This window comes from Scophthalmus maximus, chromosome 15 (assembly GCF_022379125.1).
Source record: "Scophthalmus maximus strain ysfricsl-2021 chromosome 15, ASM2237912v1, whole genome shotgun sequence".
Lineage (NCBI taxonomy): Eukaryota > Metazoa > Chordata > Actinopteri > Pleuronectiformes > Scophthalmidae > Scophthalmus > Scophthalmus maximus.
Genome location: NC_061529.1, coordinates 12,415,001 through 12,437,250, shown reverse-complemented (window position 1 = coordinate 12,437,250; position 22,250 = coordinate 12,415,001). Strand labels below are relative to the sequence as shown.

The window sequence follows — 22,250 nt, the reverse complement described above, 5'->3', positions numbered from 1 at the left end:
CACATGTTTTCCAACAGTGAGAACCTTGTTGAGCTCCTCCAAAAAGCCTTGGGAGACTGTGATTTACTCCTCAAAGCTTATTAATGGCTGAAAAATCTGGTTGATACTTTTTTTTTCCTTCCAAAAACAGCTGTATCTGTTGACCCTCCCCCTAAAAAAACGAACATCTGGCCAGCCGGCTGTTTCAGTTCGCACAGTAATTTTTAAGTCAGTGTGCTTACAGTGAACTGAGGTCGCCATTAATGTGAATCCGTGCTCACATGTGAATTAGAAAGAAAAGACAGGAAAGCTGTGGTTATATCTGGTTTTGCCATTTCCTGTGTTTCCAATCCGTGCTGACCTAAGCTAACTCTCGACTAGCTGTAGCTTCATAATTTTTCCTACAGAGAGTTGTATTACTCTTCCAGTGTAATCAGCGAAACATAAGTACACTTATGGAATGACAAACAATTCACAACTTAATTACCTCTGCAAAGGAGGTTATGTTTTTGCGCCTTTCCGTTTGATTGTTTGTTTGTTTGTTTGTTTGTTTTTCAGCAAAATTATGCAAAAACTGCTGGAGGGATTTCCATGAAATTTGATGGAAGAGTGGAACATGGGCCAAGAAAGAACCCGTTTTATTTGGGGGTGGATCCAGGATTTTTTTCCCCACTTTCTTTAACATTGTGAGATTTTTAGACATATTTCGGGAACTGATATCTATAAGTCTATGCAGCTTGACTGAATTTAAGGGGACTGTTGGGCCACAGCGGAGGTATGTGCTCACCTGAGTGCCATTCTAGTTCATACAAATTTCACATGAAAAATAATGTAAGACCTTGGTTTAAATCTCCAATTATTTTTGTCCTGTTTGCATGTTCCAATAAACAAAGAAAGATAATTTGTGGTGTCAGTCCAGCTTTTACTCTAATTCAATACTGTTTTAGCACCACAATGAAAAAATAGACAAACAAAAATCGCAATTTTTAAGTCAGTCAATGTACAATCGTTACATACTCATGTTGATCACAGTCAAAACTAACACAGGTTTATTTTTGGTCACAGCATTAAATGAGTAAATGAGAAGTGGTTCCCAACCTGATTCCTAAGTAAAAAAGCAAAGCTTTCAGTGAACTCTCATATATGACCAAAGTAATTATTATCACAAGATCAACTTACTTAGCTTTTTTCGCACAGCTTTCACCCACATCGTTTGGCCTTCGTCAGTACACGAGGGCAAAAATATGTAGGGAACAGTATGTGGCTGCAAGTTATTTTTATTAATTTATCATTTAAGACAAATTTTCAAGCATAAAATGCCAAATATTCTCTTAATATAGTTTATCAAATGTGATTTTTTTTTCTGTTTTTCCCTATTGTACAGTATAACCAGAGTTCATAGAATATCTTTTGGTTTCAGACTGATGATCGCACAAAAAAAAGGTATTCAAAAATGTATTTGTTTTTCTTTGTTTGCAGTCTCACTTTAATCTCTTCAGATCTCCAAATTCTGTCAAATTAAACAATTAGTATCAATAATAAGGACATAACCTGTGATGAGGGGTCCCAGTGGAAGGCCGGGAGCCGTTGTATGTGAGAACGATAACTGTAAGAATCACTCACATTGCTGACCAGGTAGATGCCCCGCCCTCTAGAAGATGCTACTGGTTTAATAATCCATGGGCCCTTGTCCTTGGCAAAGCTATCTGAGATTGAAGCAGAGAGAAGGGTCGGATTCAAAATGATTTACAGTCTGTGTGTAAACATATCGTAAATATAGCTCTGCTGAGACAAACACAGTAAGATGGGAGGTATCTCACGGCAGAACTCCTGGTACTCGGAGGGAAGCACGAAGGTCTGGGGAACGATGTGGAAGTTTCTGAAGCCATGAGTCTGCTGCATTCGCTGGATGTTTTTGTAGAGACGGTCTTTTCGTGTCAATTCATAGGACCTGGAAATGAGCAGGGACTTCCAGTGTGAAAAACGCTTTAGTCATGGACAGAACAAAAACACATAGCAGCTACAGAACGCCCTCTGCCTGACAGTATGATTCATTTCATGTTTAAGAGAGGCACTGGTCCAAACTAAATGCACTTTGCAGTGGAAGCCAACAACCACATTGCCTGAACTTGAAGGGCTTAGAATGGCTCAGTGGTGATATTTATAACACAGAAAACAGTGGCGGTACACTCACTCCCTCACTCACTCACTCATTCTGTTATACCTGGGAAAGTGGTTGACCTTCTGGAAGTCTTGGAGGCTGCGTAGTATGTAAGGCTTGAGGTGAGATCCGGTCCACATGAGGTTAAAGTCATTACAGTTTGGATGAACCTGAAAAGGGGGAGACACTGATTCACTTAACTTGAACAACTCAGTACAAAAGACTTTGTCAAGGGCACAATTTTAAAAAATAGATCATGTGAGTGTAAAACCAAGTATAGCACTTGATGTCCATACAAAGCGAGCTACAACTGCAGTTGTACAGTATATTCGGATGTCCATCAAATATGGCAGCTCAGTTAGATTACAATCTAACACTAACCTGAAAAAAAGTACAGCCTGCTTTTTAGACATTTTCTCAAAGGGATGGCCAACTTACAGATTTCCATCACCATCACATTATCTTATCTGTTTTGTTCTTTTCCAGCAATACGTTCATACGCTGAATTCACATGGCCGATCAGTCAGCGTCTAGGCGGGAGGCAGATGTTTGCAATAAAGGCTTATTAAAGTTTGGCTCTGCGGAGGCGGAGGCAGACACTCGTCTGCGTTTGATGATTGGTTAGCGGGAGTCAAGATGCATTGAAATGAAAGAAAAGGGGAATTAATTGTAACTGCTTGGAGAAAGAAATAATGTGGACTTTGTGCCCTTGTGAAACAGGATTAATGCTCTTGAGGTCATTTTGTGTTGGGGGTTTTTTGTCCGTGGGTGCATTCCTGGTGCATTTGACAATGGTTTTGTAATCTATATATATATATATATATATATATATATATATATATATATATATATGCCTCTAAAAACAACAACCTGTTTATGTCCGCCATAGGTTCATCTTTTCAATTTGCATGATTTAGTGAAGAACATTACCTCACGGAACCCATGATTGGCAAGTATCCCTCGCACCAGGCGGCTCTCTGTGCGCACGATCTTGAAGGCCAAGTTGTATCGCTCTTAGCAAAGGAAACACATTTCAAACGATAAAATAGTCTTTGTACCCAACTTATTAAAACTGCAGTGTTTATTTCTATCATTATTAATTTTTGTCACTCAGCAACATTTTGTAGCTTCATCAAATTGTGCGTTACCTCCAACTGAGCAGATATTCCCATCTTTTAAAACAACAGCTTCAGGGAAAAACAGGAGAACTGGGATGGTCTTGCTAAGGCCGCTCCAGGAGATGCAAGGCTGGTCGCTAGTGGATAAACAAATTACATATGAAGCAGAATAACTTAGTAACAATTCAAATTCAAATCACTTAAATCTTTTGATTATCTGGATTTATACACAGCAAACACATTCTCCGTAACAATATCCTGAAGATGCACTCCAGGGTTAATTTCCCTGGCCAGAATCTGTGGTGTGCAGTCCGTGATGATGTGATCTTTTCCTATAGGGGTATCTTACCTAATGGTGTGGGAATGTATCCTGACACGGTGTTTATTTCAGCCAGGCAGATAAAGACAGTACCACACACAAATTTCAGGAGGTGCCAGGCTCGTGTACTGACAAACACCCTTGTAAAACTGCATACTATCTGATAGTACCAGACACAGCCTGCTTACAGCTCGAAATAAGATAAGGTAGCATGATGATGGAGCAGACCTCAATCAGGCACGGTCAGTCCTGATAAGAGGGGAGGCATGTAAACAATTGCTGCTCCTCGCTTATGTATCCAGGTATGTCAAACAATGCAGTGGTTATCTTTTCCACTGCGGTGGCTTGACTGAACCCCCTTAATTTGATGATATTTGAGAAAGCTGTTTATTTTAAACATAAACCACCATCAAGACTATTGAGAAAATACACCGACAACACAAGATTTGAAGATCGTGGACAGCAGCTCAGATTGTTACTTATACTTACTTGTTACTTATTGTGATATTTCAGCAAGGTATGGTCCTTTGAGTTAAGATACTTTTTAAAACTCAATCCTCTAGTGATCAACTACAGTCAATCAATGTTTGTTTAGCCAATATAAAATCTGTACTTTATGTTGATTCCTTCTATTTTTCTTTTCATCAAATACAATTAAATATGAGATCAAAGAGGCATTAAAGTTGTTAAAACACCTGTGTAAAATTATGTTTAGTCTTGTGCACTGAAAAAAGAAAATTATTTACCAACTTAAAAATTATTATTTCAATTGTAAACACAAATAAATTAGGCTTGTTCAACTTATAATTAACAAGTTAATTAGTTCTTAATTAGTTCTTAATTAGTAAATTAGTTAATTAGTTCTTAATTAGTAAATAGTTCTGACAAACTTGAATTTGTCAGAACTATTTTAATTTGTGTGTTACCAATTGATGTCCATCCATCCATTATCTATACCGCTTTATATCTTAAGGGTCGCGGGGGGCTTGAGCCAATCCCAACTGATATTTGACAAGAGGCGGGGTTCACCCTGGTCAGGTCGCCAGTCCATCACAGGGCCTTACCAATTGAAATATACTTTTTAAAGGTTCTAGGCAGTGCCATGTTTCCTCCTGTGCATGCACTTTCATGAGTTTGTCTTTATATATGCTATGTGTCTCTTGCATTTGCCTGTAATATTATACTTTGTTGTCCTTCAGTGCATTATTTAGTGTTGACTGTTGCCACGGTAGGAGTCCGTCGACCAATTTTATCAAACATTCAAGTCAGAGTTGAGCAGAAAAGTGTGTACAATAGCAGTAAAACTATTCCCCATAAGAAACATCTGTGTTACTATTGTAAAGGAAGTGGTGTGTGATGAGAAGGAAGATTTTTCTTTTTGATCATCACGTCTTAATAATAATTACAGCCCTTAGTAAAAGCAGCGATGGTCACTTAGAGGTTAAACCCTAATACTAAGCAATCCAGACTAATTCAGGAGATGGAAGATGGCCTAAAACCAGGCGCAGTGTCTCTTAGTAAGGTATGACTAAGTATAGCTTAAGAGGGAATTAGCTGGCACCTGCAAGATGACAAAGAACAACTGACGACAACCACGGTCTAATGCAAGATGTTCTTTTCTCTCATTCAGTTTACAGTATATTCATTTTGCAAAAGAAAAGTTCAGAGTTACCCGAGGGATTCATTTTGTCTAAATGCATTTTGGTACGAGTTATTAAACAAGGCTCGGGAAATCTTCTGTAATCCTCCATGGATTACATTACACATTCAAAAGACGATGGCAAATTGCAAGGATGTGTAGAGTAAAATGGGAAATGTTCTTGGTCCTGCACGTTGTCACATTAACACTGTATTTAGAGACAGATCTCGTGAGGGGCACCAGGGGGGATCAGCGGTCTAAGAACCTAACTGACACTGAAGGAGACAAAGAGACAACCTGCTTAATTCAGACAGACCACAAGCTGCAGGGACGACAACCTGCTCATCGTCATTGATATTAACTGCCTTAACCGTGTCACAGTTATGAAACACAGTGTGCAGTACATTAAGCGAGGAGCCTGTTTTGAAAGAGGGAGTACTCAATCACAGGTGAAAATAACAGAAAAATAAAACAATATTGAAAAATGTTTTTTTTAAGGTAGTATTGATACGATAGCAGCCGAAGAAACACCCTGGTTTATTCTATTATCGGTGCAGTTGAGTTCATGCTACGATGCTACAGTGAACAACTACAAACGCGTGCTCACTCTTGCTCGTCCTCGGAGGAGGATTCAGGGTCCTCCTTGTCCCGGGTCACAGCTGGCATCCTCACAGCGGACGGGGACGAGCTGCCCGGTGGAATCTTCCTGCAGGGATCAAGTGTCCGGGTCGGAGCATGGCACCTGAAGCCTCCACCTGCAGAAACAAGCAGTCAGTAAATGAGCTCCGCTCGTAAAAAAAAAAACGTCAGTCCATTAACAACATACTATGAAAAACAAACAACAACCACGTTATGCGGTTTGCTTATGATGACTGTCGCGCTGGTACAGTCGTAAAGCAGTGGCTGACAGTTAGCAATGCGGTTAGCTGAGAACAGCTGTTTTCTGGCTAGTGTGACCGTGAAAATGTCGTTGTGGACGTCACAGCGGACACCTGACGTTAAGACGAAACCCACGAAGACAGCGTTAGCAAAATAAAGACTCGGGTTTCTGCCTTGCTCTAAGTGTGGGGAGCTAACGGGGTGCTAAGTTCAATGCGCAGGTTGAGTACACGTTTCGAAGATGCGGTGTAAATAAACAGCAGAAATACACACTTGCCTTTTATTTCTATGGAGCGTGCTAACCGTTAGCTAGCTGGTATCACCGGGGGCCAGTTGGTCATCGCGGCCACTCTTCCTGGTAACTACAACAACTGAGTAGCAACAGAGCATTGCGCATGCGCACTAGCGGACGAAATCTTTTTTTGTCCGCCTGTCTAAATTTTGGACGTCACTGTAACCGTCAAATCAATAACATAGAACGTGGTACACGAACGTGCCTTGAATTAAATTAAGGGTGCAAAATTATCGAATGACCCTACTTATTCAAAATGATGGCTCTCAAAAAATGCTGTGTTTATATGTGTTCACATATAGTATTGCTTCAACTAAAAAATAAACGTGTGCTGAAGTAAAATGGTTGATAGGTTACGAATGGCCGCTCAAAGTTACTAAATGGTACTAGTCGTTTAAACTGGAACACTCTGAATGGTTTCGACTTGAATATTTTAGTCGAAAACACGGTCCACTCCTGCCGAACCAAATCCACTACAACCGATTACTCTCTCGCTGCATGTTAACTCTTTGTTCGAGTGCAGCCTATCCTCAGTCTACAGGTGACGGGGGGGGTTGCTTGATTCCTATTGGTTGGTGGGTGAGAGTAGGCGGGATCGTAACGCTTGAATAGGGCCAATCATATCGATGGTACGACTCGATGGAGCCATCGTTTAAGCCTTCTCATTGGTCCAAACACACGGTTCAAGATTGTCAAATGTACCATTCAGAATATAACACCCACACCAAACCCGGCTGTCTCGAGTCCCACTATTATCATTTTGCATCGAGTAATCCTGTTTTTTATGGACATACTGTAGCTCGGCAGACACCGCCAGGTAAATACACGCACCATATATGTTACTGTTTTATCATAAGGTGTTCACCAATGGCGTGAACCTGTTCAGAGCAGCGTTAGCCTGCCATGTCATATTAGTTATTGATATGTTTGCTCATTGCTGATCGATGCACTTCGTGTGGAGACGTGTGTTAGTCATTAGATGTGCCCGACACAGTGGCTGACCTGTTGTCCCCGACAGGTGCGTCTCACCGACAGACAGGCAGGGAGGATGAGTCGCTTCCTGAACGTCCTGCGGAGCTGGCTGGTGATGGTGTCCGTCATCGCGATGGGAAACACCGTGCAGAGCTTCAGAGATCACAGCTTCCTGTCGGAGAAGCTCTACACGGGCACACCAGAGTTCGGTGAGCCAAACTGACAAAAACCCAAACAGACGCTGCAGCGTCACCACAATAAAAAATCAATAAATAATTAAAAACATCTGCACTCAACTGTGAGGTGATTCCTTTGTGCTGTGTTCTTAAGTTTATAAAACAGCATTAAATAGGGGAGATAGGTCTAAAGGCTGCTTATCACTCTGTGAGGATGAACTCATATTGCCTGGTGTGACACCGCAACCATTAGATTAGATTAAATTACATCTCAGTATATGTATGTAAACAATCATCAGTAACAATATTCTTCATCATTAGAGCCTCACCCATACAGTATGTGTGAGTTTTGAAAAATCTGGATCTTCAGTAGTGGCAGATAAATATTTTCAACATGAGAGCACTTTACAAAAACACATTTTTGTTCACTATAAATATTGTTATGAGAGGATTAAAGAGGTGTACTACCTGGACTGGTTTTCTGCGGTGGACATTGTAAAGATGACACGTTTCTAAATACTGTATAACATCTCTGACGTTTCAGTGCGACACATTCATACACATACAGAGAGTAATATTCGTTTTTTGTGACTGATTTTTTTTGTTACAAACAGTCCGATAGCAGTCACTGATAATAGATCAGTTACGTTTTGTAAATAAATTAATTTGAAATGAGGCAGTTTTGCTCTTGTCTGATTTTCAAATATACAGATGGTTTTATCATGACATTTGTTCCCATTTTTTCTTAATGCCAGCCTTCCCCGATTTCACCTTTTCATCCTCCTCCCCTAGTGAATGGTCTCCAAGCTCGAACATTTGGCATTTGGACATTGCTGTCTTCGATCATCCGCTGCTCGTGTGCCATCGATATCCAGAACAGAACGTAAGACCACCAGTCGCTTCCGGCGCCTTCTCTCTGTTGGCTGCCTTCATATAAAGTTCTCACAGTGTGCCCCCCTCTGCAGGCTGTATCACATCACCTTGTGGACGTTTGTGTTGGCGCTGGGCCACTTCCTGTCCGAAGCCTTCATCTACAAAACTGCTCCTCTGACCATCGGGGTCATGGCACCTCTCATCGTGGCAAGTGAGTGTGGCTCTTTACACTGCACCTTATATAACGACTATTGAAATACTGTAGTTTTTAAATATCAAATTAGACGACACCCGTCCCTCTTGTGTTAGTGAGTAAACATTAATTCTAAATGAAAGACTCCTAATTGCACGTCAACATTTTCTTTTTTTAGGTTTCTCTATAATGGGAATGCTGATTGGATACCAGTGTATTCCAGAAACACAAGAGGAAGTGGGAACACGGCAGAAGAAACGTAACTGAGTAACTGAGCAGTTTGGGTTTTTGTTGTCCATGGAACCCACGACACGACCAACACCAGACAGTCGTGGGGTGAACCAGTCCTCAGTGTGCTGCTGCTTCTTGCCCTGAAGAACACGAGATCTGCTTTCATTTCTTATTGTGATATTTTCTAAGACAATATACATCTCGGACTTAGTGTATTTCGTGTTTTTAACTGGACATTTTTCAGCTGACGGTGCAATTACAAAATGTTTGTCTGAGTCACTTGTAATTTACTGTCATGTTACACTTCCTGTTCTGATTTCTAACTTCTTGGCTAAATGTTGTTAATTTCATATCATAGCAGTTATCGCTGCTAAAACGTCATAATGTGTCATAAAGTGACACTTGTCAACGAGATACCACTAAATGTAGGGTTTTTTGTTTTAAACTTCTTTTTTTTTGTCAATGTGTGGTTATGACTTTGTTGGTAAGAAAAGTGATCACAGCTATAATTGAGTTGATTTTTATTTCACCAGACTAACATGTCCTGTTTTTTTTTAAAATATAATTTACCAAGGAACAGAAATAACATACAGTATGAAACTATGCTCTTCATTACAAAATAGCACAAACACTTATATTAGCAATTCACAATGTTTTTTTGTGCTGTAAAAGTTTGCACACCCTTTTCATATAATTTTTTTTTAATTGAATGGTTTGATTGTTTTGCATGTTCTAGCAAGTAATAAGCAAATTAGATATATTTCTAAATGTCAAAAGAAAAACAATTTGTGATAAATATACATGGGCTTTCTTTTCCAATGGTGTAATTGTGATTTTACATCATTTTGAAAAAACTTTTCAAATCCTGTGCTGCTCAAATCTCATTCTTGGCTTTTGATGTCAAAAATAGTTTTCGGAAATAAACAATGCTAATTTTGTGCTGAAAACCATTGCACACTTTGGTATGTCAAAATTTAATTTAAATAAATTCTCAGGCTTTCGTTATTGAACATAAAAATATATTCAGTAACACTGAATTGAGAGTTCATCTAGAGAGATGGGGAATGAAACAAACCTCACAAGTCCTTACACTCGTGTTTAATTCTACTAATTTGTTTGATTAATTTTCTTGAATAACTAGTTAAAAGAAAAAATATATATAAATCAATTCACGGCATAAGAAATGGCAAAAACTCTGTGCAGACATGTTTTTTTACAGCTCTGAAATGTCTGAAAAATGCCAAGGAAATAATAACTAGCTACAGTCACGTGACAACCGCCACAAAACGGACAACTGGCCACATCACATGTGAACGAGTGTCAAACATAAAGAAATTTTTCTTGTGCAAAATGACAAAGGGCAATTGATGAATTTGCCTTTTCCTTCCATCCCTTGCTGCGCTGATATTCTTAGTGCTCCATATGCTCTCACGTCTTAATCCAGAGATTCATCACCAAATGTCTTCTTGTGGAGACAAAGACTGACCTTTTAAAGTGTTCTCAGATGCACAGCATCAACCAGTTTAACAATCAGCAGTATTCAGAAGTGCGTTCTTCCGTGTGAACCTGAATGGCAGGCAGAGATGATATGACAGCGATGGGACACCTGGCTGCCATGGCAGGAAATCCCATCAGTCAGTGAGTTCAGCTACACACAATATTGGTCCGATACTAGGAAACACTCACAGTATAAATAATGCTCATTATATGCATATAACAAAACATTAACACTAACCAGAGGAGGGCAGCAAACGCTTAGGACACATCAATAAGTTGAAGAGTTGTAGCAATGCTGGGCAGTTGGATTCAAGGTGAAATGTCTACAGTTCGCTGAATGAAATTAAATATGATTTCATGTAGGGGAGGTAAAAAAAACCCACTGAGATTCCAAGTGCATTTCCTGTGTGCAGGATTGAAATGAGCTTAGTTGCACTTGGGATGTTAGTGTGAGTCTCTGGTGTACGGCCTGTTGTACAGCAGGTCTGCTCCATCTTACTCCATTAATACAAATCGTCACGCAGTACGAGTCTCGACGTGCTCACTCCTACTCAGGAAAAAAAGTAATTCTGTGGTGATGTGTGCATGTTTATGCTTGTAGACAAGTCAGTTTTTCTGTTTGGTTGGGGGGGGGGGGTGTACATGGTGTCGTTGACAGAGGGGACGTCTTTGCTCTTCATTACTTCTGCTCTTTCCGGATTTCAGGTGGAGATACGCCTCCTTCCAGATCCGTTGTGAGCTTCTGTGAAGGATGAAGGACAGACAGCAGATGAGTGAAGCCGTCGTAGCGTAGTTAATCAAAAACACACAGATTGTCTCGCAGCATTCAGAGAGACACGAGAACATCAGCATGGACAAAAAGGATTGTGTTTGTTTCTTTTACAGTAGTGTTAAATTTAAAACTTCTAGTTCACCTCTTGCATCAAATCAATGTAATCCATAAAGTATGTGCTCATCAAAGCCAATCACTTACTGTGAGTTAATCACAAACAGCAGATCATATAAAAAGTTGATTTGCTTAAAGAAAGAAAAAATCACGTCAAGTGCCAAAAAGACACAACTGCTAGAACTCTAATTATTATTATTATTATTAATTTTATCTTCATAATGGGATTTACAAGAAGATGAAACATCAGGAAGATGTTTAATTGCACACTTACACCAGTGACCCTGTTTAATTGTATAATGTACTGCAGTTAAGTTTTGGCAACCTTGAATGTTTTTAACACGAGTCTTAACCTTTATGAATCAAACACTGAAACTGAAACACTGTGTGTGTGTGTGTGTGTGTGTGTGTGTGTGTGTGTGTCTGTGTCTGTGTGTGTGTGTGTGTGTGTGTGTGTGTGTGTGTGTGTGTGTGCGTTTGTGTTTGTTGTGTGTGTGAGTGTCGTATCGCTGATGTTCAAGCTGGAGAGGAGTGTGTGTCCGTACCTTGGCGGCTGTGTGTTTTGGTTTTAGTGAGGTTGTGGATTAATGTCAAGACTGTGGCTGTCAGCTGCGCCCTGTGGCCCCGTAGTCCTGCGCCGATGACACGGACCCTGTAGGCTGGAACAGTAGCTTGGATGTCACACCTCTGAGTGTGTCATCTCCCGCTCTCATATCATCTCTTCCTCCACCTCCACCATCTCCTCCACACAACACCACCACGCGTCTGCCCCCACCAAACTACTGTAGCCAAGTAAAACTGCCTGCTACCAGTCTGTCAGCCCAACAGCCACTCGGTGCGGGAAATATGGAGTGCAGTTGAATTCACTTTGCAGTCAATCATACTAAATATGATGTAAATTTAATAAACACTATTATATATAATTTCACTGCTGGTCTTCTTATTTCTAACAATTTAACAGTACTGGCTCATCAATAAAACAAACAAACTAAAGGTCTGTAAAAGGTTTCTTATATTAAATCTGTAAGTGTACAGAGTTACTGGAGCTACTTCCAGTGTAGCTGCCTTTGTATTGTTATACTGGAATATTTCAAACAGGAAGAGGAAAAACAGGAAAAACAAATAAAAAGCTTGTCAAAGGGGCAATAAGTGTGAAGACATGCAGTGTGACGTATTGGCCCATTAATTTGCCATTCATTGTTAAAAATGAAAAGGTTACTTTGAGCAGCTGGAGGCCACTGACTGACTGTAGTTGTTGTTGTTGTTGTTGTTTCAATGAAGTTTAATATGTGAGCTCCTGATCATTGTTTTTATGATCCTTAAAAAAGTTCTTTTAAAAATCAAACCGCTTTGTATTTCTCAAAAGTGAATTCTTGTGTGTTATTATAACATTATTAAAGTGATTTATGAAACTGATTATTACAGGTTATAGATCCAGGTGACAGCTTTCAATTGCATCCACGTGAAAGCGCAAAATCAGGTTATTGTAGCAGAAGTTGGTAAACATGCTGTTTTTGTTAGAGTGAGTTGGAGACTAGAGCCGTCACACACAGAGCGATTGTGCTTCCTGCAATCAGGATGTTTTTAGTGAGTTTAGAGACACAAGTTTCCTCCCGATGCAGCGATGCAGCCCCTGCGTGCACGGCAGTGTGAGGACTGCAGAGAAGCAGCCAGCAGAGTGCGTTCAGCCCACGTCTGGGATGGTATCTGACACATTCCCTCACCACGGGGATGTGAAGATCCCACCTCCGACTTCATGTGGCACACACAGATGTACTCACGCTCACTGTCTGCACCTCGGCACGTAGGTTGGCCTTCTGCCGCCGGAGGTCAGCCTTGATGAGTCCTGTGATGAACACGGAGGAAAGGGAACATGTAATGGGACTTTCTGTAAAAATGTAGAGCTTTATTTTTTGTGAAGCACTTTGTGTTACGTTTTGTTTGTATGACATGAGCTATATAAATAATGTCTGATTGATTGATTGAGTATTAGCCATGAGGGAGGCTCTATAATGCTTTAAAGCTCATGTAATTTTAATACAAAAAAAAACTGGCGTATTATATGAAACACTAACCAATGACTTTTTTTCATTTGATTGTCCTGTGGTTATTCTTTCATCCACTAGATGGAGACTTTACCCTGTTAAAGATTTGACTTCCTGTGGGATTGTAAAGACAATCCACAACCGTCACACCTCACCGCTGTAATACAAGGTGTACTGAAGCTGACTTTTATGTCACGCGCACGCGCGTTCAATGTTCTGAGAATAAACATACTGAGGAAATAGAGGAGAAGTTCATCTCTTACCTGTCATTACTGATCCTATTAGTAGAAAGATGCTCAGGAAGATGTTTCCCGCTAATGTGCCCCATCTATCGATGATCTTCCCTTGGGAGATGGTGAAAATGATGCCGAAGATCTGGAATGAGTTTAGAAAACGATTACAGACACAAACCAACATCGTTTATATTCTGTCATGTATGTTTAGTCTGTGGCTCCGTTGTCACAGTGGACCGTGTTGAAATGGATGACCTGAGCGGAACAGTTAAGAAGTCCAGATGAGGTTCCCTCTGATTCAGGATAGGTGAGCTCCACTGCAAACTCGAAGCCCAGAGGCAGATATCCCGTCATGAAGAAGCTGTAGAAGGACATCGAGGCCATAACAAAAGTGTGTGATGTGCCGTACATTATTCCTGAACATCAGTCACTGTTTTCAACCCACAACAAGGCATATGAGATAGCACCACAAATGTTAAAGTAGCAAAAGTGTATAATACATCCTGTCTGGGCTTCAACCAGACAAAGGAATTGTTATGGAAACAAGTTATGGGCATAATCAGCCCACCATAAATAGCAATAATTGTAAGAGCATAGCACGTGGACCGAGGGGTCGGAAGAGCTTTCTTTTGTCAAGAGAAATGCAGAGGGCGTGAACTGCATACAGATGTCAACGATGTTATCACACGTGACAGACATGATTCATTATCACCTCCAGGTTAAAATTACATCTAAAAAAGTGTCATTACACATCTCAAAGGAAATTTTCTATTAAAACCACCGTGTAAAAGCCCTCTACATCTCTTGCAACAAAACTAAACATCCTAAAGACGGTCAAAGATATTAATCATAACCTCTGGATTCATCAGATATTACTACTGTTTAGGTTTGAGTGCTAAATGAATTCCCCAAGGTTCCCAGTCTCATTTGGATATCAGGAAATAGCATTGGTCAAATTTCAACATTTTCCCTTTCTAATTCAAAAAAGTCCTGGTACAGTGCATATCTCAATCTCAGGGATTCCTTCAAGATCTAAAGTCAAAGGTTCAGATGATTTCATCCTGTTTATCACTCTTCATATAGAAATAATGGACAAATTCTGACCTAGCATTTCTAATAGATAGATAGATTTTAAGGTTATCTAAACACAGCGGCTGTTATTTGGCAGGTGTAGTTGTGGGGATGAAGAGTTGTTAATGGTACACAAATGACCCAAATGATGACGGTTAATTTTTACCCTCATCATGAATGATGTTTGGGGTTAATCACAAGCCCCGGCTGTGATGTTTAAGACCCTGGTGGCCTCTACTCTTTAATGGTTACCTACCCTAAAAGTCCGGCTGTGACAAACACCACCCACAGGTGACCCAGGTTGAGAGTGAAGGCGTAGACCAGCATGCCGATCAGCGTGAGGAGATATACGAACAGGGTGGTCTGTCTGGAGAACAGAGGAGGCGAGAGTCAATCATTTTGTCGCACAAAAGTCGCACATGTTTACAGGCAGCACCCACCATGAAATAAAAGACTATTGTAACTTTAGAAACTCCAAATCATCTAAGGGGTCAAAGTACATACGTAAGTATGTAAATGATTTAACATTTACATACTTAAGAATCTGAAGCTTGTGACGAGGCTCAACAGCTTCTGCTACATTCCAACCCAGGCATGATTTATAATTTCTTTTTTAACACACTGTATAGATTTATGTTTCCCTGGCTTCTTCGGGGCGATCTCCTGACATTGCTCAGTCTATATGTAAAATGCTAGTAAGTCAATACTCTTATTTGCAAAAGTATGGAAGCGATAGCATCAGGACCCACTTTCAGTACTACTTTTTAATGTTTTTTATAAAAACTGCCTGTTTGTCTAGATTTACTAACATCTGTGGGGATAAGTTATCGCATTAGGATTTCTTTATATAAATTTCAAGTTCCATTTTAAAGAATAATTGTAGTATTCAACATGCATCCCTTCCTCTGCATGCGTCAAATGTGCACAGTGCATGTTATGGCAATGTTGTAAAAATCGTTTTTATTCCTTTTTTTATATTTTGTTTGAGATCAGGGTATTTCCTCACGTCCTCACTATTTGTCTTGATGTTGAAATTCCTCACATTTCCTCAGAGTGAAATCCAATAAGAGGAGCCTTCAAGCAGCTAACTAACTTACTGTTGATTGAGGATGGTTCTTAACTATCAACTTTGGAAAAAAAAAAAGAAGATACCCTGAGTCACTAAATGCCCCGGGCCACCTGCACAAACAGGCTTACTCTGGTGAAGCTGTCTCTTGTACAACCACGCGTAAAACATTGCTGCAAAATGTTTTTGTTAATATAACATGGTCCTTTGACTCTCTTTCCCACATGGGACAATAGGAGCAACAGAATAAATCGGGGCCTGACTGACTGTATGGAATCTGAGGACCAAGGATTTTTTTTTCCCTGATAATAATAATTTGCCTGGCACCAAATATTTCACACTCAGAAACTTGGTCAAAATAAGAAGCAAATATGTTGATTTATCTGATCAAACCAAAAGTATGGTTGAATATTTGGATACCTATCAGATATATTCACTTTTAAAACTGCATCATCACTGTTTTCCGTGTTTGTTGCAGCGGCGCCAGGCCTGAGATGTGACCTGAGGGGACCAGCAGAGTATAGCCTGTCAGCTCAGATTAGCAGAGAGGGACGTCGGATAGAAAGCTCAGTTCCGCTGGATTCTCATTCGTGTCCGCTTTGAACAAAAACCTTAAATTCACTCTGACGCATTCCCCGTGAACAAATTTGAAAGATATTCATTCAAGGAGAACCGTGTTGTCCTGCAGCAAACAAGAGCGACTGTTGACCCTGAAGAACAGATCACGTTGAAGCATTTCCTCTCAGAGGTCACGCTAGATTCGCTTCACACACGTGAAGCTACAACTACTTACTGTACTCGTGTCAAAACATGACAATTAAAAAAATGATAGCATCCTAGCAGATTCCCTTTCGTTGCATAGTGGCTGAAAAGCCACTGTCAGAGTTAAGTCATCATTTGTTTCCTAATGGCACCTTGAACATGTCCAGCCTTGTAGACCACTGAAGAAGTAATAGTAATATAAAGGATGCTTATCTTACTTGTAGGTCTTAGTCTTGTCCAGCCAAATGCCACAAATGAGGGACCCCACCATGCCCGCAATGACGATGGTCAGACCGATCCTGCCAGCATTCACCTCATCGCCCTGAGATTAAAAACACTGAAGTTTATGTTTTTTCGAGACCACCCAAGTCGTCTGTGGCATTCAGCCGTTATCTCGTCCAGTCAGAGACTCCTGTAATGTGTCAGGGTCATCTGCTCGGCAGCTTTATAAAGTAGTTACTCGTGTCAAAGGAAGTCACACAAACACGGAAGGAGAAGTACAGTTAAAGCTCATCTGGTTGGAAATTAAGGAGACAAGGCAGTGGAGAGTTTTCCAGCAGACGCGCTGGAACTTACAGGGTAGTGTTCGATGATCATCCGGTTCAACAATGTGGAAACGGCATAGAAGCAGCCGACGTTCAGGCCTGCGGACAACGAATGAAAAAAGTCTCTATTATGGGAAGAACTGCAGGGAACAGAGAAGATCCAGATGGGACCCTTCTAAAAAAAATACTGGCGTCAACCACACAAATCCACTCTGGAGAAGCCTTTAGACTTTGCCATTACTTGGCTAGGAGCATCTCAGTTTGTGCTGCAACACACGTCACTCAGCACTTCTTGTAAACATCCTTATTCAAAATGATGTTAAAACCTTATACAGGTGTCCAAATTTTCAGATTCTTCAAACTGTCAATCATTAACATCTTTGTCATCACACTGTGACCTTTGAGCACGTGTGTGACAGCTCAGAACGACCTTTAGATCAGCGCTACACATTGGCAATTTGCTGGAGGTGTGACGGTGACACATCTTCATATCTGCCCACCAGCTGGGAGTTTACACAAATAATGGCCGTGACAAATCCTTGTTACCTTTCACCTCCATATTCTGTCAACATCAGAGTCTGCAGATACCTTAAACGTAAGATGCTGGAGTGTGGAGTGATGTGATAAAGGTCACCTTTGTGACAAAACAGCATGTGAGGAGACATAGATATGGCTCTGACTTCCTCCTCCCTTCATGTGACCTCCCTATGGCCCAACAGCATATTCAAATTAGGATGTTTGAAGAGTCAGAGAGTGTTACAACAAACTAAAGTCACACCAAGGAACTTCAGTGTATGTGAATCAGGTGTGAGAGGGATGATTTAGCCACTGAAATGAGTTTTGCATCAACACAGTCACAGTCTCTGGAGTCATTCAATGATGAAACCAGTGCTGAAACCATCTGTCATATTGTTAACTTTAACTTGAATATCATTGAGTCCTAAAAATAAGCAATTTAGGGATGACATCTTGAGCTTTCAGAACTTGCCATGTCTTATTTTAATAGTTATTCAACATTTTACAGCCTAATCCATTATTTGGAGAAATAATCCATTTGGAGAAAAAAATGAATCAAAATCATCATTAGCTGCAGCCCTAGCTGCAAAGTCGAATGAAACACAGAATGGCCATGTCCGCTAGACAAGGTGTCATCTAATAAAGGGTAGCAGGAGGAGACCCACCATAGCTGAGCACCAGGAGCATGAAGGGCTTGTTGCGCAGCAGCCTCAAGATGGAGGCCATGTACGAGTACTCATCCGGGGGGATGCTCCTGGCCTGGGCCTGGGCCTGCGTGGGAGGGATCTCTGGTCTCTCCTGAAACACTGGAAAACAGATACACAGTATTTCAGGAAATTATGTGTGTGTGTGTTTAGGATATAAGACATTCTGGTCGGAGGGAGAGAAGCTGGGTGACATCGTGTTTTGTCTGCTTTCCTATCAGCTCTAACACAGACACTGGCCTGGGGTCAAAGGCCCAAAGTGATGATGGAGGATATACTGACAGGACGAGGAGCAACAGTGTGTGTGTGTGTGGGTGTGTGTGTGTGTGTGTGTGTGTGTGTGTGTGTGTGTGTGTGTGTGTGCGTGTGTGTGTGTTAATTTTCATAGACGATGACCTATTTCTATTGACTTTTTCTGTCTTTCATGGAATTGTTTGTGTTGTTTTGCTATTTCTCCTTCCTCGCAACTTTGCATGGTTAAGGCAACATACTACCGTTTTACAATTTTTATTAAATTTCTGTACATTGACTGCACTGAATATGTCATCGCTGGGTTTAATGTGGTGCCAAATACGGACCATGGGATTATGTAGGATAAACTTCCCTGTGTGTGATGTCAGCTATGCCGGACCTAAAGACTCAATGACCACAAGATGACTACAAGAGCATGTTATCCCCATTAAATTGATCCCACTGATCACAGGGAGAACGCTGGACTCGCCAACCTTTGTCCTCACACACAGTAAAAGCTCTGATTGAAGATCAAGGAACTTTTTCTGAGCGACTGAGCATCTTCCAGAAATAAATGGTTTCTCTGACTGTCAGCCAGTTCTGGTCCTCAACAGAGGTGGAGGGAGGATTTAACAGTGCTGGTGGTGGGGGGGATTTCATAAAACACTCCTGACTCCCTGAGTGTCCAAACACATCTCTTCAAGAGGTGGACAATTACAGCAATTACTGCAGCAGCTCGTCTAGTGGACGGCAAGGCTGCTGATCTGTTGGTAGAGAGCACATCTCAGGGAGACTCAGCTTTTCAGCAGTGCAGCCTGAGGAGCCCGACGACCAGAGGAGGCTCCAGCATGTAAAAACGAATGGAACTGCAAGTCAAACAATGACATTTCCATGTTGGAAAAATTATTTTGGAGAAATGTTTGTGTTCTAATTGAAAATAAATATTTTATTGCAATACCAAACAGATCTTATTAGCATTTATCTGCGTCATACATTTTCACAACCATGACTGTGGGAGTTGGGTGACATTGCAGTCGGCTCTAATTGCGCGAGTGAGTGAAGAGTCCTGACAGCTCTCACCCACTCTAGGAGCCCGTGGACGAGGTTACTCATCTTCCCTCGAAGACTTACCGATCACCACGAGGATGAAGATGAGGGTGGCCACTCCGGCGCTGATGTAGAACATGATTCTGATGTGGTGTGCCAGCTCATCCATGTCGTCCACGTTAGGCACGAGGATGGGTGGCACCAGGAACCCAATGGCGATACCCATCTGTAAAGGAGAGGCGCTAAATTAATAAGTCAACTCTGTCTAAGTGTTCGAGATTATATATATGATTAAAGCTAGCAGCTGGTAAGCCTTCGCATAACGACTCAAAACAGAATGCTGGCTCCATCCAAAGGTAACAAAATCTGCTCACTAATTCACACTTTAGGATCATTTCTGCGTTCCAGAGATGGTAGAGGGGCTGGTAGGGCGATTGTGCTCCCTTCTGACTGGGCCACAACAGGATGTTGACATGCAGATACAACAGCGACGGTCGAACTTGACTTTCTAGATCTTCACACTGGATAAGCCCGACCCATCCCTAAGGGTCCAGCAGTGATTCTAGTTTCTCTATGAAAAATGAGATAGTGTGGTTGCTAAACCTTCCAAATGTGGATACCACATAAGTAAAGCCTGTTTCCTCAGCTTCCTCCAGCCGCATAAACATCCCAGTGGGGACAGCAGCCGAGGTCCCTCCAGTCTAGGGGAAAGGTGAGGGAAGGAAAAGGGCAAAAAAAAAAAGGAAAGTGACGAGACATGTTCCTACAGGGGGAACCAACCAGAGGGAAGCGTCTGAAGTGAGCAAGAAAAACAAATACTGTATATCAGACCTCTTCAGTCCACTGGGAAAGTGTAAGAATCCCCATGATTTATAGATCTGCACCTGTTACCCTCTTACAGTACAAAAAACACATTGCGTTATTGATGTCAGTTATCCAACATTAGCCCCTTGAACAATCTTTAATTAACCTCGTGGTTCTTTTGCAAGAGAAAGCTTTTAAAGATTTTCACAGGCACCTATAAAAGATCCCTACAACTGAATAACGCGACCGTCATGTTTGCTCAATGAAGCAAAGAAAACACCTTCTGTTTCAAGTCAGTGCATTTTTGAGAAGCAGAGCGAGCCTTGATAACTTGTCGTAAAAGCAAATACAAGCTCCTTCTCAATTTGGTCCAAATCATCAATGATCTCTCTTATGAAGTTACTTTTGGCACCATTCTTCAATGCTTTGCGGGCCTTCATGAGAAATCCGCACCGACTTTTCGTTAGCACTATTTCCAAACATCTGAGGGGAATGTGTGAACTACTTTGGCCCGAAAACTTGGAAGTGTCCGGTCGAGGAGATCAGAGCCAGAGCAATAAAGTCGTGGTGAGCAAGTAAACATCAACGACGATGTGTCCCTTTATCTGAAGCGACGGGGGGACGGGGCGGAAAGCACACAACAACAACTCGCATGACAATGACCGGTGTGCAGTGTTTGGCCTAACGCAGGTGAGAGGACACACTTCAATTGAAGAGAAAACTGTTTGGCTTTCAGAGTTTGAAGAACATCAGAGGGGGTCACACATCCTTCAGTGGGCTCTGTTTGTGTGTCACAGAGTGTGGTGAGAACACAAGGGGACCATATATAGCCTTTATCAAATAGGAACTGTTATGCTTGTGCAGAGTCCGCTGACTGTTTTGATTGGCCGGCGGAGAAAGAAAATAATTTAGAGGTAAACCGGATTATGGAGCCACATTTTTCCATTTGTAAATCCCTCCAGATTACATTAAAACCTACGCCTGCGTTTCACTCTGCTGCAAACTCGTGTTGGTCTTCTGAGGTACGAGAGGAATGAACCGTGACGAGCTGGAATTTTCCATTACCTTAGGTTTAAGATGACTTAGCAACTTTAATGGTAACGGCAATATATGTTCTAATATTTGGGAGCTTGTTCAGAAGTAGACGGTTTAAAAAGTGGAAGTCACCTGACACACACACACACACACACACACACACACACACACACACACACTGTGTCGTATCTGCTTCTTTACCTGTCTTTATGATACACCTGCTGCCTTTTGATGTGAGTGTGTATAAGTAGAAACTGAGCTTCCCCCGAGTAAATGAATTCGTAAAATTAAAAGGTTTTTCACTTGACATTTGGAAAATAACATACATGAACTACGACCTAATATCCATACACAGCTGACCAAAAACAGCTACTTCCTTTGAACCACATGCATGTCGACGGCACACGTGAGAAATCCTGAAACTTACAATGTAAGCATTTTCTACTGTAAGTAGCCTGGTTATGCAAGTTGGTCGGCATTGCTTCTCTCTAAGACTCTTCAAGCTGTTGTTAGAAGCTGAAGTGGCCACGAGTGATTCGCAACCTGCTGACTCACGGAGAAGGTTGGAAAAACAAGTCAAAGGCACAGAGACTGAGTCACGCATATATACGACACGCCTGCTTTTTCTTTTTTAAACATTGCCATTCAGATAAATTAGGAGAGGGTTATCTTATCAGCAATATGAGAAGTGCAGAACAGAACAGGCCAGCAGGTAAACAGAGACACACCTGGTTTCCCAGCACGCCAATGGAGCAGGCGGTTGACACCTCCTGCTGCCCAAACCACAGGGACGCGAGTCTGGACGGGATGCCAAGGATGTGAACTGTGGCCACCGAGCACACAAACTGGCCCAGGAAGGTCATGGCGAACATTCCCGGGTCCGCCGTGCTCGTCTTGATCCAAGCCCCGATGCAGTTGAAGGCGGACCCCACCACCACCATGTCCCTGATGCCCCGGTTGTCCAGCAGCCACGTGA

At 41.4% G+C, this 22,250-nt stretch overlaps 3 protein-coding genes across 7 annotated transcripts in view; 1 reads left to right on the top strand and 2 right to left on the bottom strand.

Annotated features, from left to right (window-relative positions):
* Positions 1 to 6,523, bottom strand: part of ttll5 (tubulin tyrosine ligase-like family, member 5) — a 45,376-nt gene extending 38,853 nt beyond the window's left edge. For all 3 annotated transcript variants that reach the window (XM_035611323.2, XM_035611324.2, XM_035611325.2), the window contains exons 1-7: positions 6,373 to 6,523; positions 5,824 to 5,971; positions 3,289 to 3,395; positions 3,071 to 3,153; positions 2,204 to 2,310; positions 1,800 to 1,930; positions 1,603 to 1,685 (exon numbers count right to left, since the gene is read on the bottom strand). In XM_035611323.2, coding sequence (XP_035467216.2) covers positions 1,603 to 1,685; positions 1,800 to 1,930; positions 2,204 to 2,310; positions 3,071 to 3,153; positions 3,289 to 3,395; positions 5,824 to 5,882 — 570 coding nt within the window. In that variant the 5' untranslated portion in view covers positions 5,883 to 5,971; positions 6,373 to 6,523. The remainder of the gene's footprint in view (positions 1 to 1,602; positions 1,686 to 1,799; positions 1,931 to 2,203; positions 2,311 to 3,070; positions 3,154 to 3,288; positions 3,396 to 5,823; positions 5,972 to 6,372) is intronic.
* A 522-nt stretch (positions 6,524 to 7,045) lies between these two features.
* On the top strand, positions 7,046 to 9,782 carry erg28 (ergosterol biosynthesis 28 homolog). The gene is made up of 5 exons (XM_035611344.2): positions 7,046 to 7,204; positions 7,406 to 7,568; positions 8,328 to 8,418; positions 8,501 to 8,619; positions 8,780 to 9,782. The coding sequence occupies exons 2-5, from the start codon at positions 7,436 to 7,438 to the stop codon at positions 8,866 to 8,868; spliced, it is 432 nt and encodes a 143-aa protein (XP_035467237.1). The 5' UTR covers positions 7,046 to 7,204; positions 7,406 to 7,435; the 3' UTR covers positions 8,869 to 9,782.
* Positions 9,783 to 10,931: 1,149 nt separating this feature from the next.
* The window catches only part of flvcr2a (FLVCR heme transporter 2a), a 19,507-nt gene continuing 8,188 nt past the window's right edge, over positions 10,932 to 22,250 (bottom strand). Inside the window, exons 2-12 of one of the 3 annotated variants that reach the window (XR_007029777.1) lie at positions 22,003 to 22,250; positions 19,520 to 19,661; positions 18,119 to 18,259; positions 16,969 to 17,036; positions 16,611 to 16,714; positions 14,821 to 14,931; positions 13,749 to 13,854; positions 13,524 to 13,635; positions 12,997 to 13,061; positions 11,761 to 11,874; positions 10,932 to 11,071 (exon numbers count right to left, since the gene is read on the bottom strand). The exon at positions 22,003 to 22,250 is cut by the window's right edge and continues 794 nt beyond it. Coding sequence is in view for 2 of the 3 variants with exons in the window: in XM_035611326.2 (XP_035467219.1) it covers positions 11,009 to 11,071; positions 12,997 to 13,061; positions 13,524 to 13,635; positions 13,749 to 13,854; positions 14,821 to 14,931; positions 16,611 to 16,714; positions 16,969 to 17,036; positions 18,119 to 18,259; positions 19,520 to 19,661; positions 22,003 to 22,250 (1,160 nt within the window). In the remaining variant the exon portion in view is untranslated. The remainder of the gene's footprint in view (positions 11,072 to 11,760; positions 11,875 to 12,996; positions 13,062 to 13,523; positions 13,636 to 13,748; positions 13,855 to 14,820; positions 14,932 to 16,610; positions 16,715 to 16,968; positions 17,037 to 18,118; positions 18,260 to 19,519; positions 19,662 to 22,002) is intronic. The other 2 variants (XM_035611326.2, XM_035611329.2) reach the window with 2 other exon arrangements.

Coding starts and splice junctions, on each gene's coding strand:
- erg28 (XM_035611344.2), top strand. CDS start 7,436: ATGAGTCGCTTCCTGAACGTCCTGCGGAGCTGGCTGGTGATGGTGTCC. Junction 7,569..8,327: donor CACGGGCACACCAGAGTTCG/GTGAGCCAAACT, acceptor CTCCTCCCCTAG/TGAATGGTCTCCAAGCTCGA. Junction 8,419..8,500: donor ATCGATATCCAGAACAGAAC/GTAAGACCACCA, acceptor CCCCCTCTGCAG/GCTGTATCACATCACCTTGT.